The sequence below is a fragment of the Anser cygnoides genome, chromosome 1 (genome assembly GCF_040182565.1).
Source record: "Anser cygnoides isolate HZ-2024a breed goose chromosome 1, Taihu_goose_T2T_genome, whole genome shotgun sequence".
Taxonomy (NCBI): Eukaryota; Metazoa; Chordata; class Aves; order Anseriformes; family Anatidae; genus Anser; species Anser cygnoides.
In genome coordinates, this window is record NC_089873.1 from 120,541,438 (window position 1) to 120,559,943 (window position 18,506).

The window sequence follows — 18,506 nt, forward strand, 5'->3', positions numbered from 1 at the left end:
GTATTCAACTCAGAGTGCTTTTATAACACAGTTATTACAGTCCTTGAAGAGGAATAAGATATCTATCTGCGCAGTCCAGCTGTCTGTCTTGCCATTGGTTTGTTTATTCTTTCACATCCAGACTTAAAAGACTTCCAGAAATTGTAAAAAAGTAGTATTTTGCAGTTTGGGGGCTATACTGTGTACAACTGAGGACCTCTTTTCTTCACAAATAGAATTCCTCCCTGTAAAGGTGTAAATGAGGAAACGCAGAAGGCTCTGGACCGATCTCTTCTTGATTGCACTTTCCGATTACAAGGTAGAAATAATCGCACGTGGGTGGCTGAGCTGGTGTTTGCAAATTGTCCACTTAATAGCACTTCATCCAGGGAGCAAGGTAAGGAAGGTCAGGTAAATCTTGCTTTTTTTGTGTTTTACATTGTCTGCTCCAGTATAGTTCTGCTGTTGTGGTGATATGGATAACCGTCTGCTCTTAAGAATTCTCATGAGCCACAGTGCACCTGAATCAGACTTTTTTGGCTGTTGAGTTGATGCACTTTGATTATTTAAGTATGCTTCCTGGTTGCTCGTCGCAGTTCAGTCATAGTCTGTAAACTGTGGTTTAGGAACTACTAGTTTAATCAGTATTTACTGTTCTCCTAATGCTGCAGGACCAACCCGTCATGTTTACCTGACATACGAAAACCAGTTATCTGAACCAGTTGGAGGTCGCAAAGTTGTTGAGATGTTCCTCAATGACTGGAACAGTATTGCTCGGCTGTATGAATGTGTCCTGGAGTTTGCACGATCCTTACCAGGTACAGAAATAATCCCCTCGTATTTAAAAATTGTGTTTACCGGATTACTACAATTTTTCTCACTCTCTTTTCCCTCCTCTCTTCAAAGACATACCTAACCACTTAAACGTTTTCTCAGAAGTTCGTATCTACAATTACCGAAAACTTATCCTTTGTTATGGAACCACCAAGGGGAGCTCAGTAAGTAATTCCTAAGTGCATTAAAAATGTATATTTGAAAGCAGAATGGGTAGGTGTAGAGTTCTCAGAATTGTGCTACAAAATATTTCCTTGCATTACATTATTGTGGAATTAATGTTGATGAATGTAGAAAAGACAGAAATTAAGGGTGCTGGATTACTGACTTGCTAGGTTCCTAAATGTCTAGAATTTTTGAGAATTTGTATAATGTACTTCAGGTTGCGTGAAGGACAGTTAATGTGCTCCTGGTTGGTGAAAGCTGGCACAGTAGCTTTTTTCTAACAAATGTGTTGCTACTGCTCAGTGTTATACTGGGATATGTCGATCTTTTCATCTGAACATAGGTTATGTGCTTAATGCTGCCTTATTAGAAAGGATTTAGTTTTAAATGTAGTAATGTGCTTTCAAATTATGCAGTCCTTAAGTATTTTGTAGCAGTACTGTTCTCTTGTTCAGAAGCCTAGCTTATTCTGTAGTGTTTGAATTTACAGCATATTAATTACTTTGATAACTGACTGTGTACTTGCTCACACCCTTGCATTAAATGCAGGGTAGAGGTGGCAGTGACTGCATGTTTATTACAGACAAAGAATGTATTTTTGTGTGCACCTGATGCAAAGTAGTTGACGCACTTGAAATTTGCATCCTGAAAGGATTTTGTGTTCATGTTCTAAGCTAAATTTTAAGAGTATTTCTATATGCATTTGATTATGACAGTTAATCTGAGTAGCAGCGTGGGTGTTGCGTGTCACTTCCTTACATATTAGCAAGTGTGTGTGATATGGCTGAGAAAATCAGTCTACCTCCAGCAACTCTTAATCAGTATCTGTAGTGTGAATCTCTCGAGTTTAATTTCTTTAATCTCACCTTTGTTGAGATTGTTCATTTTGATTGACTTGACAGAGTAATTGTCCACTTCTGTGGTTGACAACATTCCAGCTAGCTAAATGCATAAGTTATGTCAAAGCTAACAGCATTCTTTTCAGAACCTCAACAACTTGAGGAAGTTGAGTTAGGAACCTGTTGAGGTTTCATGAAAAGTGGGGAAAAATGACAGCAAACCAGCTTTCTTGTTATAACCTCTTTAATTCTGGTTTCCAAGATCATTTCATGTTCTTGATGTTGTAGATCAGCATTCAGTGGAACTCCATACTCCAGAAGTTCCACATTTCACTGGGAACTGTTGGCCCAAACTCAGGTTGCAGCAACTGTCACAACACAATTCTGCACCAGCTCCAGGAGATGTTCAATAAAACACCAAATGTGGTGCTGTTGTTACAGGTAATGTTTTAAACGCTTCTCTCAAGGAAAGTGCAAGGTAAATAAGAGCTGGGTTCTGATGAAACTCGTCTTCAAAATTAGGTGTGTATTATGATTGCTTATGAATTTCATTGGCAGAAGGTGGTTTGGGGAACATTATATCTTTCTTGCCCTTATCCTTCCCCCCCACCCAGATTTTTGCAGACTTGTACTTAAAGGAAAGCTACCTTGTCTCTCAATATCTGTTCTCTTACAGGTACTGTTTGACACTCAGGCTCCGTTAAATGCCATCAACAAACTTCCAACTGTGCCCATGCTGGGTCTGACTCAACGCACCAACACTGCCTATCAGTGTTTCTCAATTTTGCCACAGTCACCCACGCATATCAGGCTGGCTTTTAGGAATATGTACTGCATTGACATCTACTGCCGGAGTCGTGGTGTGGTAGCGATACGTGACGGAGCATACAGTCTTTTTGACAACAGCAAAATAGTTGAAGGATTTTACCCTGCACCTGGATTAAAGGTGACTATTTGTATGTTTTCTGACATGTATGTAAAAGCGAGCTTCTAACGTGAAGCATGGATCTGATGTGAAGAGCTTTTGTGAAGAGCTGTAGTCCTTCCAAAATGTTGAGCGCAGGAGGAATTTTCTGATTTGTATGTAAATTTGTTAATTAGCTTGAATTAAAACATTTCCTTTAAGAAAGCTAGCATCAAATATCAGATTTTCTTTTCTTAATTAGGTGATCAAAATAATGTTGAGGCTTTTTCAGGGAGGGTTTTTTATTAGAACTTGGTGAATCTTTGTGATTAGTTTGCTGATTTTTCTTCAATCACAACTGAACACTGAATTGCTTTGGGTACAAGAGAATGCTATGGAGGAGATGGCCTGGGCTTTCATAACCAAACAGAGCAATTGTAGGGGTGGTACAAGAGCCCGATAGGTTTTGACTACTGATGAGTTGTTCTGTAACAGCTATAGAACTGCCCAAGTATAGGAATGGGAAGAGACATTTCCAGTTGTAGACTTTTCCTTGCTTGTAACAAAAAAGAAGAATGTTGGTATTTCAGGTAACTAGAGATGTTTCATATTAATGAGCAAGGTTTCTTGTTTGGTGGTGATGAAAGGCCCCTTTATTTTTGAACGGAAAAAAAAGGGGGGAGGGAATTAAGTTTAAATATCCCCTGAGAAACTCTTTATGAATTGCTATATTTTGTAAACTATTCATAATGTGTGTATTAAATGCCCGCTAGTAGTTCTACTACTGCTAACAACCTTAGGAAATACTGTGGTCATTTTATAAAATGAGATGTAAATGGAGAAACTGTTTGATAACAAGACTGATTTATCCACAGACATTCCTCAACATGTTTGTTGACAGCAATCAGGATGCACGAAGACGATCTGTAAATGAAGACGATAACCCACCTTCTCCTATTGGAGGTGACATGATGGATTCTTTGATATCACAGCTTCAACCCCAGCAACCACCACAGCAACCACAACAACAGGTAGCCTACAGACAAAATAAGCGTTTGTCTTCCACAACTGTGGGTTTTTAAGAACTTGACTTCCAAACGCACTGGCAATAAAAAATGGAAAGGGAGACGACAAAAGTGTTGTGCGGTGAATTTGCCCTTAGGGCAAACCATTAATTTATTTTGTCATTTCTCATTCCAGTATAAAAAGCCCACAGCAGGTGAACAGCAGCTGTGGAGGGTCACATGAGACTTGCTGCTTTAGAAGCAAAGGACGGAGGGAGGGAAATAAACTGTTTAAGATAAAAGATGTGGGGAAGGGACAGAGCGGGAGTCAGGAGGCATCTCTCTATAATGTGGTAGATAAAAAAGAATGAGGTACAGGTACGTTATGTCTCGGAAGAACTACAGAAAGACCCTGGAAAAAATAGTGACCTGTGAGCAAGGTAGTGTAGTGAGTCGAATAAATCATAGGTGGGAACCAAACTCTCATTTAGTATTCTCTTGCATATACTTACTTTTTTAGTTCAAAATGATCAAAGACTTTTGTTGTCTTGTTTGACACTTTCAGCCGTTTGCAAAACAGGCAGGAGCATCAGGAGCATATCCTCTTACTTCACCACCCACCTCCTATCACAACACAGTGACACCTTCTCCATCTATGATGCACACACAGTCACCAGGTAAGACGGCTGAGAGTGTGTATGCTAATTGTGTACTGGCAACACACATGCTGCTTTGTGCGTGTGCATGGTTTTCTGTCATTTGAGCTGTGTTTAGCTCCAAGCTGGCCAATGTAATGCACCTTGTGACGTGGAAAAATAGCAAAGTCAAGTCCTGCCAGGCATGTTTTGAAAGTACCTTTGGAGCTTTAAAAAAAAAAAAAAAAAGACCCTTGGCAAAGATGTCATCTTGAGCTGTGTAGTCTTTGGGACCATTTAATTCTTAAGGCTTACCTCTTGCTTAGTCAAAACCTGTTCATTCTAAATACCTGCTTCTTCATAAAAACTTTTTATCACCAAAGCCTAGCTTTCTGTTCCCAGCTGTTACAGTTCAACAGCTGAAAGTATTTAAGTTTGGGGAAGGGCTGGGCAAAGGGGAAATGCCATTCTTCAAGTCAAATATCTTGGAAAGCTTTTGTGTAGTGAATCAGTTTGGAAAATACAATCCTCATGCATGTGCAAAATACAGCCTTTGAGTGCAAGCACAAATCCTAATGAATCTTGTTTGCTGTCTCCCTAAAAAGCAGAGAGCTGTAGCAGTTGATAGAAAAAAAATTGACAGAAAAATGGGAAATGTGTGTGTTGTGATGTTGTATCTTTGATTAGGAAACTTGCATGCTGCAAGCTCACCTAGTGGAGCTTTAAGAGCACCATCACCAGCATCCTTTGGTCCAACACCTTCACCTTCCTCCCTTGGAATCACAATGGGACAAACAGCTAACTTTGCCAGCCCACATGGTGAGTTCCTTACTGGCATGTCTGTATATAGAGACGGGGAGAGCACATTTGCTGCTTGAAATTAAGTGTTCATGGGCATACTTAAGTTAATTGGGGAAAAAAATAGAGTTTTGTAATTGTCTTAAGCAGCTGCTTTTATATGTGTGGGTGTAACTGTTAACAGCAGTCAAAAGTAGCTGCATGGCATGTTGAGGTCTTTGCTAACATTTTAAAAATTGTCTATCAATTGTTGTTTCCTGGTTACTAATGTGGGAAAATTCCATGTGGACTTGTAGCTGAACCATGGCTGCAGCTTCTAATGAGCACTCTCTTGTTAGAATAGTTGCTTTATTTGCACTAAGTTTACTCAAAATAGAACTGGAACAGATTAGAAATTCAAATACTTGCAACTTGCAAACATTATCGAAGTCTTGCTGATTTGACATACATACATGGAAGCAACATGTCTCTCAGTCCTTTCATTTATTATGTTTTTTGAAAGCTGCCAAAACAAGCGTTTGTTGTAATCACAGTGCATTGGAAACCATTCCACGGATTACAATCAAAGAAAGTTCAGGTAGTAATTTTAGCACAGCAATAAAATTATTGAGATAAACTGAGAGAGATATACATTAGACTGTTTAAGAAGCTTGATCTGATCAGTCATTATAATGGAGAACCAAACCAAAGGTACTTTTGCAGAGATGATTACAAGATACAGCATAGATTAAGAACAGTCTATCTGAGGCTTTCATTTACTAAGGAGCAGCAGAAGCCCAAGTCTAGATGCAAGAGCTTTTTAGTTTTGTTTCAGTTATGTTACGGATTTGCCTTAATGTACCCTTTGAATTTTTTATCTTGATTTTTTTTCTCCCCATTACATTTTATCTATATGGTTGTAAAATGTAAAAGAATCTAAGGCACTTTCATATTTTGTAGATTTTGATAAGCATTTTGGAAGTGTTCAAGGTGAGGTTGAAAGGGGCTTTGAGCAACCTGGTCTAGTAGGAGGTGTCCCTGCCCATGGCAGGGGGTTGGAATTAGATGATCTTTAAGGTCCCTTTCAACCCAAACCATTCTATGTTTCTATGAATTTATAGACTTCTAGATTAGAAAACCTTGAATCTTTTTTAAAGATGATGGTCTTGTAACATCTGTAGGTACCATAGACCCAAGCTCACCTTACACCATGATGTCACCCAGTCAGCGTGCAGGGAACTGGCCAGGATCTCCCCAGGTCTCTGGTCCATCACCAGCAGCACGGATGCCTGGAATGTCACCAGCCAACCCTTCCCTTCATTCACCTGTCCCAGATGCCTCTCATTCCCCACGAGCTGGAACAAGTAGGTTACATTATTAGTGTTAAAGACTGCAAAACACTCATGTTTAACATTTCTAGTTTGGTAGGTTTGTGTCTCAGCCTAACAGTCCTTACTGTCTTTGTGTAGTAAAATATCTAAGGAGTTGAAGCCTTTATTCCAGCCTAGTTCAAGTCTTTTATAACAAATTGGAAAATGAGTTGAATCATACAGCATAAACGTCAAGAGGATTGATGCATCTTGTTGAACTACAAGGATTAGTCTTAAACTACGGAGCTCCATTACTGAGAGAAAAATCTTTGGAATGAAAGCTACGATAACCATATTTACCTACCCAAATAGTAACTTTTCACACTACAGAGCTGTAATGCTGCTCTTGCAAGACTAATCTAGACATCTTTAGATCTCATTCAGTTTGTTGTACAAAGCTGGTATCTGGTGGCATGTTGAAAAAAGGGGAGAAGGGAGTAGGATTAAATTTAACTGAGACTTTGCATCGGTGGAGGGTCAAAGCTCTAATTCTTTGACTTTGCTCTGCCTATCATTAGTTAGCCAACTTCTTAAATAAGAAAGATTAAATTTTGGCCAGGGTGCTTGTTGCTTGTATGGTTAAAGCTAACAGAGTGAATACATGTCTTAGGTTTCACCTTAAATCCTTCCTTACTACAAGTACTTTTTCCTTACCAATAGGTTCCCAAGCAATGCCAACGAGCATGCCTCCACCTCGTAAACTACCTCAGCGCTCTTGGGCTGCATCCATACCTACAATCCTCACCCACAGTGCCTTGAATATTCTGCTGTTGCCCTCTCCTACTCCTGGGCTCGTGCCAGGACTAGCTGGCAGCTATCTTTGTTCCCCTCTTGAGCGATTCCTTGGATCAGTTATTATGAGGAGACATCTTCAGAGGATCATACAACAGGAAACGGTATGGTTTAGGCTGTTTTAATACTGATTTGCAAGTCTGACTTAGTAACTGTTCTTTTTAGTACTTCTGTACTATGTGTCTTTCAAATCAGACACAAACTGCTTCAAATATAACAAGTATTTGCTATTGGACTTGTTATGATATACTTCTGAAACTTGTCGTCTCAAGCATCTAAATATAGAGAAAACATTTAGTTCTTTTTATTTTCCACACAAATAAGAAGTGGAAAACCTATTTGGTCAGGTGAAATAACTGATACAATAACAGGACTATGACCAAATTTTCTGATGCCCTGGCTTCTGTGAGTTTATCACATCAATTGTGAGTGAACTAGAACAGCCAGAGGGTTGCTATGGATGCCTCTGCTTGGCAGGAATGCCCAAGAAATTAGTTACCAATTGACAATAACTCAATTAGTCATGAATGGTGCTTTAGGGTGAGACAGACAATGCGTGCCTTTTTGCTTCATTGGCGTTTATTTGGTAATAGGGAAAGAAGCCAAATCTTGCCTAAGGTTCGTTCTCAAGGCAGTTTTACCTGTATATGTACAGGTCACAGAAATGTCACATTTCTTTTTGGAAGCACCGTAGATTGACCACTAGAATCTTCAGAGTGAATGTATGTGTTCTCATACAATTTAATGAATGACTCATTGAATGTAATTCTTCTTTCTGTACAGCTACAGTTAATAAACTCCAACGAACCAGGTGTGATTATGTTTAAGACAGAGGCACTGAAGTGCAGGGTTGCTCTCAATCCCAAAACCAACCAGACCTTGCAACTAAAAGTAACACCTGAAAATACAGGACAGTGGAAATCGGAGGAGTTACAAGTTTTGGAGAAGTTCTTTGAAACAAGAGTACGTACTTCAATCAGTAACGTTTACGTTTCTGTGCATTGCTTTCAATCTGGTGGTGTTTTGAGTGGTTCTGCTGAGTTTCACTGGGATACGTCCTTAAGGGCTGCAAAAAAAACTAACAGTTGTGCCTGCTGTTTAACATGTTAAATGATGCAGCTGTTATCTAAATAGGCAGTACTAATTGGTGTATTTCTTTAGGTTGCAGGACCACCTTTTAAAGCAAACACCCTAATAGCCTTCACAAAATTACTAGGGGCTCCAACGCATATCCTCAGGGACTGCGTTCACATCATGAAACTTGAGCTGGTAAGTTAACTTCTATGTAGTTCACTCGACTCCAGTTACTGTATTTAAAAAAAAAAAAAAAAAAGGAAAAAAAGGTGCCACATCTTTATCTCCAAACACAAATTACTTTCTATACATGTCACTAAGTGTTAATAAAGAAGTTCTCATTTTACTATTAGCTCTCTTGGAAATTCCCAAAATTTCTCCTGTAAACCGATCATTTTGAGAAACAGCAGGCATGTTACTGAACAATAGGCACACGTAGCCTGGCTGGAATCTTTCTCACTGTGTTCTTGTTTGCCATACGCTCAGTTCTTTCAGTTACTCTGACTTGTGCTAAACCTGGCAACATCTGTAGAGGAATGTTTCACTTTCTAACTCTTCCCTAGTTTGTAGACATGTATGTCACTGACGTGAGACTTTTGCTGTTCTTTCTCTGTGATGCCCTCTCTAAACAGTTCCCTGATCAGGCAAGTCAGCTGAAATGGAACGTGCAGTTTTGTTTAACAATTCCTCCCAGTGCACCGCCAATTGCGCCTCCAGGAACACCCGCTGTTGTGCTGAAATCCAAAATGTTGTTTTTTGTAAGTAGAGCTATCTGTTTTAAAATTTTGTGGGCTGCATGTCTTTGAAGTCACCACTGGTTAGGGGCAAAACATACATGTGCTGTCTCTGGCAATCGTAGTAGCTAAAAATGCTCTAATGTCTGGAAGCCTAGATCTGCGTGCATCTCTTCATGTTTTGTGCTTTCAAAGAGATGTTGACAATATATCCTAAAGCTCAGTTCCCCCTGAGCTGCAGGTATCTTCGTATGCTCAACTTTTGGTTGTTTTGTTCTTTGAGGCACTTACTGCCTTGATGGAGTGATGTACATTAGCTGTGCTGAGAAAGGAGAGCGTGAATGAGATGGTTAGAGCAAAAGTGCAGGTGTGAGCTCTGAGGCAGCGCTCAGCGTAGGGTGGTCTCGAGAACGAAATAGTTTACTCCTCAGCGATAACTTCTCTGTTACAGGATTGATGTGTGAAAACTGAAGGAGTGGAACTGCACACTGTGTGTAGGTCTAGAGTGTTTAACCATATGGGAAGTTGTGCTGAAGTACATTGTTCAATTTAACACAGTTCTTGTGTTTTGTTTTTTTTCCCCCACAGCTCCAGCTAACACAGAAAACGACAGTCCCACAGGAAGCTGTTAGTATTATTGTCCCAATTATTTATGATATGGCTTCGGGTACAACTCAACAGGCTGACATTCCCAGGCAACAGAACTCTTCTGTTGCTGCTCCAATGATGGTTAGCAATATTCTAAAGAGGTTTGCTGAACTGAATTCACCACGACCAGGTACTGTACATGTCCAGTAGATATATTCTCTCCACCCAGACATCTGTGACAAATCTCCAGTGTAAAACTAACTCTCTCTTAAGTCTGAATTCTTCTTGGTTCCTATTATACTTCTTTAGTGATCACAAACTCCTGATATGACAGGCAATACGTAACGTAATAGCAAGTACTGGCAGTGCAGCAGAGTTCTATGCCAGAAGGTTACACTGGTGATTCAGGCTGAATATCACTGTCAGAGTATTACTCCCAAGTAATAGGATGCACCTCTTGTTGGCCCAACTCTTGCTGCACAGTAGGAGTTAAAGTTTTTACAAATGGGCCCAGAATGAATCACAATAAATATGCTATGGTCAAGTGTCAGTTTTCATGGTTAACTATGAAGTTATTAAGCTTAACGGTAGAATATAAAGGGATGTTAAAAATAGTTATCAAAACTTGTCCATGTGCTGTGAATGATTAAAAAGTAATTGGTGTGATTGTATGCTCCTTTGTCAGTGTGTACACTAGCAGAGGCGCATACAGTTCTATCCACCAAACGTGCTGTGAAGTGTTTGAGCTAAATAGATTGTTCTGAATGTTCATTGGCCTGTAGGTAGTGCACTGTGAGCAGCATCGTACTTTGCTTTCCCTCTTGTTTGTCATGCTTTTTATTTTTTTTTCAATATCTGACAACACTGAACAGCAGTAGCAGGTTCTTTGGGCAGAATGTTGTCTGTAAGCAGTGGTTTGGGGACCTAATACCCAAGTGGTTCAAAAGAACAAGATCTTTCAGTTCTGCTGTAGTTGCACGCTGAAGATTGAAGCGTTTTTCCAGTAACCCAGTGAATAGTTTGAAATTGTGAATCCAGAGGTTGAATTCTCCTTCTGTATAATTATTCATCGCGTTATGTGGTAATTTTAACAATGCCTGATGGTTTATTTCGATTGCTAGAACATGAGTAATGTTTATCTTAAATTGGTATGGATATGTATACATTTTTGGAGAACTGTGATGAGATTTAAATTAACGTTTTCTGTTTAACATGTAGTAATAGTGTAGGTAAATAAGAGAGAATAGCTTTGAGTTCCCAGTAAGAGTTCTGTATAGGATAGAACTGTTGGTTGAATAGCACTTTTATTTCAAAACACTTTGACTAAACTTCAAGTGTTTCTTTTGGAAGGTGCTTCCCCACTAAGTTCCCCTAATGGGGAAGGGTAGATGCTTGTTTTGCTGTGTATTATTGCACTAAATTGTGTTTTAAGGTAAACCCTTCACAAAATGCTACAGCATAGGAAGTAATTGGCAAAGCTGCTCTTGAGTATCCCAGGTGAGATGTCTTCTGGAGATCATTAGGTAGATTAGGATAGACAACTTCTGTTTGTCACACAAGTCTGGAAATAATGCAGGACTGCAGTACAGGGAGCAGAGTACAGACAGGGAAAAAAATGCATGTAAAAAGAGCTTCTGGCCTCAAGAAGGACCTTACCCCCAGGCAAAGAAGAGTGCGGCCAGCTGAGCAGAGGATGTTTCTAGTAGGCTTTCCTCTAATTTCTGAAAGAAAGGATGAGTCTCTGTTGATTTCTCCCACCAAAAGTAGGATCTTTCCTGAGGACACTTAACGTGCAATTTCCGGTATTCTTATTGTCAAAATTTACATTATTTTATCTGACAAAAGAGAAAAGATACCTTCTTTTCTTTGGCATTGAAGGTGATGGGAGAGCCAGCAGATGAAAGTAGATAGCTGGAAGACTTCTTTAACAGCAGTACATGGGAGATCCAAAATGCATATCCTTTCTCTTATGATGCTTTTGTGCTGTGCTCAGGATTTTCCTACCTGTGTTAGCTCTTCTGCTGCATTAATTGCAATCTGCATGGTTAAGTGAATTTTTAACTCTTTCAGTCAGGAAGGAGCAGGGCTTCCCACCATGCACGTATGATATTATTGGCACTTCCATTGTAACCCGTAATCAGTGTTGCCTCATTTTGGCTGTATCTTTTTTACCTTTCTCTCTTTGTGAGAAAGTATTTTGTATTCAGCTTAATTTTCCTCTTAATAAAATGGTAGTAACTGAAAAGCGAGTTCTTTTGGAAGAGTTTTATTTTCAGATCTGTGGACAAGCACGTTATGCTGTGTTTAACAGTAAAACGCTGGCTCGTTGCAAGTACGCTGTCTTTCTGAGATCACTTTACCAATGCCTCCATGGAGAAAAAATGTTTGATTTTGGGGAAATAGTTTTATGTGAACTGAGATGGAATCGATGTCCTGGAATAACAGGGTTAAACTTGAGCTCTAAGCCTACAATCTGCGTTATGTAGTGGACTGATGTCTGGTAAGGAAAGTCCCTACTGATGCAGGAGGTGACCCGTAGAGAGGAGCTCAAGGGACTTGTGTGATATTTCTTAAAACACTTCACCACTGAGCATTGCCTAATGTCTGGTTTTCAGTGATGCAGTGGATGGTATTTTAGCCCTGATTTGTAGCTTTGATATGATGATGACTTGCCCAAAATAATCCTGGGAGTCACTAGTTTGGCAGTTAGGATTAATGCATCCCCACGTGCTCTGCTCTCATCTCTTTGCTCACACAGCTCCTTCTTCAGCAACAAAATGCAGTCTCTTCTGCTTGATGCTTCTTGAAATATGCTGGAACAATTCAGCCTGCGGTGACAGGGTACAATAGTGGCTATTAATTGTATGCTGTTATCAGGAATAGTAGATGAAAGTTACTTCTGTCTAATAATGCTTGATCTCTTGTTGGGCTATGTAAATCCTCTTGATTCTGTTGGTTTTCATTTTTAAAGCTATTTCAGAATGTGTGTGTCTTTTTAAAAAAAAATATTTGAAACTTGAGACAGCTATGGCTGACTTTTTCTGTTTTCAACAGTTTTAAGCAAAGTTTATTTGCTCTGCGTTTTATTTTGCAGCTTAGAAGCCAAGGCTAGAACCAGAGCAATTCAGTTGGGTGGGAAAATAAAATAATACAATTAATTATAAAAAAAAAAAAAAAAAGAAGACTTATGCCCAGTCTTGAAATTAAAAGTGTTTCCAAAACTAGACTTAGGACAAAAGAACATTTTCCAGCTGTTTCATACTTGAGTCTTCTGAAATGTTTAGTTTCTGTTCTTAATCAATGCAAATGGAACTTGAAAAAGGTTTTGGTGTTTTGTCTTGATAAAATGTAGCACTCTTGATTTATAACATACATACAAATATGGATTGCAGTGCCATATGTGATAAATTCTATCATAGACTCATGACACTCAAAGCTATTAAAAGTTCAGAGCTGCTGTCAGTGGCTTCTTGCAATTTCGTGACCAACAGGAGGAAGCTGAACTTTCTTCACTTGAAATAGTTTCAAATCCAGACTTCCCTGGAGGTCACTGGAATTTGCAAGTTGCAACCACCGGTTATTGTGAACCCCTTCTATCATCGTTGTGTTAGCTGAACTTGTAAATTATTGTGAACTCCTCCCTGTATTAGGCTACGACAGCAGGTAGTAGCCACACTGTAAAGTGTGCCAGCAGGCAGAGGGCACGTCCCAGCATGGAGGGAGCGCGAGTAGCGCGCTTCCTTGCCTGCTTGTTAGAATTAAGCCCTGCCTGTTGCTCTGCTGTTGCGTGTGATGCTAACATGTCTTTTTTCCCTGTTCCAGGTGAATGCACAATATTTGCAGCCGTTCGGGATTTGATGGTTAATCTTACGCTGCCCCCTGGTGGGCGTCCATAGACACTTTTAAAAGAAGGCTGAAAATGAGACAAAACAGCAAAAAAAAAAAAATCTCTCTGAAATTAAGCCTTCAATTAAAAGAGGACGTTCTAATTTTACTTTTTTTAAGAGCTAACTAATAAACTGGCAAACTTTCAGGGATGCACTTTCATCAAAATGAGTATCACCACGACTTTTGTATAGTGCTGTTGTATAGTGTGTTTTAATGGGAGACACTTCAGACTAGGTAATAGATTGAAGTATCAGCTTGCTGGTAATAGATTTAATATTCTGTTTTATACTATACAGAGTATGAAAATGCCAAACTTGTTTGTTTTTTGTTTTTCTTATGTTTTGGTGTAATAGTCTTTTTTTAAGGCAGGTCTGTCATTTTTGAATACTGTAAAACTGTGACAAACTTTATATTGAAGCTGTATTTTAATATGACTGCTTTGAATCCTTAAACAATTTATTTGGGCTTGTTGTAAACATGTCCCCAAAAAGCAATATTTAATAAACTGGATTTAAAAAATATTCTTAAACTGGATGTTGTATAATCTTAACCGTTATTCCTTTTCTGCTGTAGTTGCTGGCCAGATCTCTTGTACTCACCTACATGGCTATCTCTATATGTGACCCCACTTCCCCCATAAGCTGCTAATTTAATATATATATATATATGTATTTATCCTATGGTTTTGGTTGCTTCTAAGCCTTCAGAAAACAATGTTTATTCATTCTTGTTCATTCTTATTGTATAAGTATCCAGTAATTACTTAGTGCTTCATTTCCTACGTTTGTAAGGAACTGCATTTGTTCTGTCCCCAAAGTCATGTTTAGTGATAGGAAGCACCTTTTTTCACCTGTTTATAGAGCCCTCAGACACCTCAATAATAATAGGAGAAGTTATTAATCTTATTGTAAAGGCAGGTAAGGTAGAAGCTTGAATGTATGCCACGAAATTGGAGAGGACGATCCAAAAAAGCTGAAGATGACCAAGAAAATAACCATAGAAACAATCTCACGCTTACTCTTTGAATTGGATGTGGGTAACTTTGTGAGTGGTGACTGATGGCTGCTGTTGTAATCAGAGAAAATTTCTGTCCTTTAGAATTAGTCTGTCATTTGATCATTTGTCTTCATGGATTAGTATGCTCAAATACTAAGCAGAAGGATGTTTCAAACTAATTTTAAAAATCTTTTTGGGGTTGTATTCTAGCTTACCTTGCTAGATTTGAGGCTCCTATTGCCCCTACGACCGTCACAAGGCTTCTTTCTTTATTCTTGAATGAGTCTGTCAAGGCTCTTACGTTATTTACAATCATTTCATTGGATTCTGCTTCAGACTGCAGCCTTGAGCCCGTGGTTTTGAGTGTTGGTACTCTATCAGTAAGTACTGTTCTAGCTTGGTTGTATCTAACAGGTGATTACAGTTTGTTTCTGAAACACAAAACTTATCCACTGGAGTGAAAACCCTGGCAATCTTTAAATGTTGTTTCTGCTAATCAGTTGGGAAAGGTTTTGTAGTTCTGTCTTTCTCAACTAAACCAATGCCATCAGATTGAGAGGTGGGTGTCTGAAAAAGACTGGATATTTTGCTGGAGATTTGGGCTGGGTTTGAGGTCTGAGCATTCCCAGGCCAAAACGAAGCTTTCTGCTATGCAGAGAAATGTCTGCTGTTGTTTGTGCACGTTGGCAGCTGAGTGTACTGGAGGACAAAGGCCCCACTGAACTTCAGCACTTGAAAATAAACGTGGGGGTGTCCCCACAGGGTGGCGAGAAAACAACGCATGTAAACTAGTGACAGGTGGTTATGAGGTGATATTCCCAACCTGAGACTGTGGGGAGATTAATGAATTTTCGTGGCTCTTTGTGTGTGTGTGTATATCTGTATATACACCACTTCTGTTAACGTGCACCACATCTGAAGCCTTTATCCTAAATAATTTCTGAAAGAAAAACACTACTAGAAAAAGGAAGCATTTCCCACAGCCCAGCAACAACTCAGTGCCTTTCAGAGAAGTAACCTTGGGTGTTTACAAATGTAGTTTTAATTTTCATTTTTCATGTGTTCAGTCTAGTTTTCTGGTAGCCAACCAAACGTTCAGATAAGGAGCTGAATCAAGGTGAGATTTGTTTGAATTCAGTTTAAATCGCTTGTTGTCCTTGTATGTTTGAGTGTCCTGCAGTTTGCCTCTGAGATTGCAAATGTTTTAACTGAGTTTTCAAAGACTGCAGGAAACAAGTTCTGATGGTGAGTATTTGAGACAAAACAAAGCTTCATAAAACCAGAAGCTGTTTTTCTTTCAGGAGCTTTAGTTTGTCTCTAAGCATGTGTTTCATCTATTAGTCGAAAGTTACTCCAGGTAGTGGGCATTTTAAAGCAAAATCTACGTGGAAAAATAGCTACTACAATGGACTACTGGGAGAATAATTTGGATCGTTTGCGTTAGATGTATGATTAAACTGTCAACAATGTCATTTCAGAAGTTGTGGTATGCCAGCTATTATTTTAGCTCAAGTGGTTATTGTTCTCGTTGCCCAAATTTTCCAGATACTTACAGAATTTCAAATGTTTTTAAGGTAAGAATGCGTTTCAAGAAATTAATGTGGAATTGAAATGTGTTAACTGCATAATATCTAGGCTGTAGTTTCAAAGCCGTGACTGTTGTATAACGCTGTCATAATGTGAGAGACGTGTACATAGGTTAAATTGCATTGACTTCAAATACGTGGGCCTTTTCCTAAGACATCCCTAGAGCAGCTGATGGTTCATGGGCTGGGTAGATCATAAGCAGTGTGCTTATTTTTGGGGAAGTGTTTTTAAGACCTCAAGCTCGTCTCCACAAACGCCACGAACTGAGGAAGCGGTGCTGCGGTGCCTGACTGTGTACTCCCAGCCCCGCACGTTCTTCCAGAGCAGTAATTAGCGTCTTTGGGAAATGACCCCTTGTAATAGATTTTAAAGGAAACGTCTGGCTGCTGCTGGGAGAGATAAGAGATGCTGAGTGAGGAAGGATTGTGCTGGGGGCTGTGAGGAGCAGCACAGCTGCAGACAGCTGCCATCGCGCAAGACAGCTGTGTCCCTGTGCACAGAATGGGGTTTGCAAAGGGGCCTCTGGGGGTGGCAATTCCCTTTAATTTCTGCAAACATCAATTCATCTTCTGTTCGTCTGAGACCTGGAATCATGCTCCTTGGGCCTAAAATCAGGTATGTAGAGATGCTCTCCACTACTGTGTTCGTCTCCTGCTGCAGATGGGTGCTTAAAGAACAAAAGGTTTGCTCCCCACCACCACCTCTTGCTGTCTGCAGGTTGGGCACAGTATGGCACAGGCCACTTGCAGCTGGTCAAACAAGGAAAGATTTAAGTCCGAAGGAAAAAACTGTTTATTCAGAGACACTGTTGGTGAGCAAACACAGCCCGTGGGCTTCTAGGCATCCTAAAAGAGGATTATTCAATTTGTTTCATTTACTTTAGATGACGTGCCCTTGAAGCATCAGTAGTACCTGCGGGCAGGCAGTGATGTTAGAGCGCACATCTGAAGCCCGAGGTGACCCGTGAGGGTTGTGCGCTCTGTAGGACGGTGTGGGCAGATGGCAGCCTGGGGACCCAGCAGCGCTCCTCAGGCCTCTCAGCTTCGGAAAGTCACAGAAGTGAGGCTGACCGGAGTATTGCCAAGGAGCCCTCTTTTCTTTCATGACACAGTGCTGTGCAGCCCTGCATTGCCCGAGATGTCTGTGGGCAGTGGCATCACCTCGGCAGCCCACTGGGAACGGGCAGCTGCTCTCCGTGTGCTGCTGAGATGCCGACCCCGAGCAGGCCACCGCAGGCTGCTGGGACAGTTAGCTGGGCACAGGGCGTCTGCGGCCCTGTGGTGGCACTGCTGCTTCTCCTCGAGGGCGAGGGGCTGCACTGAGCTTTGGAAAGGAGAGCTCCTGCTGCTGCTGTTTCTTCCTGGCTCCAGGAGCCTGGGAGGAAGACTCGAGACTTGCTGTGCGAGTTGAAGAAGGTGCCAGGGGGTTGACTGCTTGTACGGATATAAAAAAAGGTGAATGAGGGGGCTCTGCTTTGAGTTTAGTGGGGAATATTGGCCTGTTGGTGGCCTCCTGTCTTTAAGCTCAGATCCTTTGCAGGTAAATGTGCCCTAAGATTCTGTTCATAAAGTTAGCAGGCTCCATCTTGAAGGTGCATGCTTTTGCCTAAACTCCCAAGTCCCCTTGGTATTGCCCTGGGGGGGCTCTTGGAGATGCTCCAAGCTTCGTGGTGCACACCAGAGGTGGTCAGCCACAGGAGGCTGCGGGCACCATTTTGCCCCATTGCTGGCTTTTGTGAGCAGCTCCACTCCTAGGTGCAGTTATATAGCACCTCAGACACTGCCTGCTGGCTGGTGCTCAGTCAGCCAAAAAGGAATTTATTTTGTCTTTTTTTTTTTCTCCCCATTCCACAGTTTCTTGGAGTTTTTTGTCCTACAGTTAAGATTCTGCATGCGTTGCACCGCAGCCCTGGAGGACATGAGTTATCCAAGCTTACACGAGGAAATGGTTGAAAACAAAAATAATGAAGCCAACCTGTCATTTTCAGGTTCTGGAGCAAATGGAGTTATTTTAATGCCCATTTCTGTCTGCATAGCTTGATTTAATGCCATAAGGAGAATTTAAGACATTTATTCACTATGGAGTTATTACAAAATTACACTTTCATCCAAATTCTAATTCCCATGGAGATAGCTGAGTTGGGAAGCACTGGCTTTTGGATTGCTGCCTTTGTTGTTGTTTCAGGGCTCTTTTTGTAATAGGAACATTGTTGTGTTTTTGCAAATCCGAGTATAGCACCGTTAGGCTAATCAACAGGAACCACCAGAAAGGGATGCTGACTAACCTGCATCGCTGTTTTAGTTCAGAGCTTCTCACACCTTAGTCCTTAAAGAAAGGAGG

General features: G+C 40.4%; 1 protein-coding gene across 1 annotated transcript in view; it reads left to right on the forward strand.

Annotated features, from left to right (window-relative positions):
* MED14 (mediator complex subunit 14) overlaps positions 1 to 13,658 on the forward strand; it is a 37,011-nt gene extending 23,353 nt beyond the window's left edge. The window contains exons 17-31 of the mRNA XM_013190909.3: positions 216 to 376; positions 651 to 797; positions 886 to 977; positions 2,106 to 2,258; positions 2,494 to 2,763; positions 3,597 to 3,752; positions 4,291 to 4,402; positions 5,048 to 5,179; positions 6,319 to 6,501; positions 7,168 to 7,403; positions 8,083 to 8,262; positions 8,461 to 8,568; positions 9,006 to 9,131; positions 9,696 to 9,885; positions 13,518 to 13,658. Coding sequence (XP_013046363.2) covers positions 216 to 376; positions 651 to 797; positions 886 to 977; positions 2,106 to 2,258; positions 2,494 to 2,763; positions 3,597 to 3,752; positions 4,291 to 4,402; positions 5,048 to 5,179; positions 6,319 to 6,501; positions 7,168 to 7,403; positions 8,083 to 8,262; positions 8,461 to 8,568; positions 9,006 to 9,131; positions 9,696 to 9,885; positions 13,518 to 13,591 — 2,320 coding nt within the window. The 3' untranslated portion in view covers positions 13,592 to 13,658. The remainder of the gene's footprint in view (positions 1 to 215; positions 377 to 650; positions 798 to 885; positions 978 to 2,105; positions 2,259 to 2,493; positions 2,764 to 3,596; positions 3,753 to 4,290; positions 4,403 to 5,047; positions 5,180 to 6,318; positions 6,502 to 7,167; positions 7,404 to 8,082; positions 8,263 to 8,460; positions 8,569 to 9,005; positions 9,132 to 9,695; positions 9,886 to 13,517) is intronic.
* Positions 13,659 to 18,506: the final 4,848 nt, after the last annotated feature.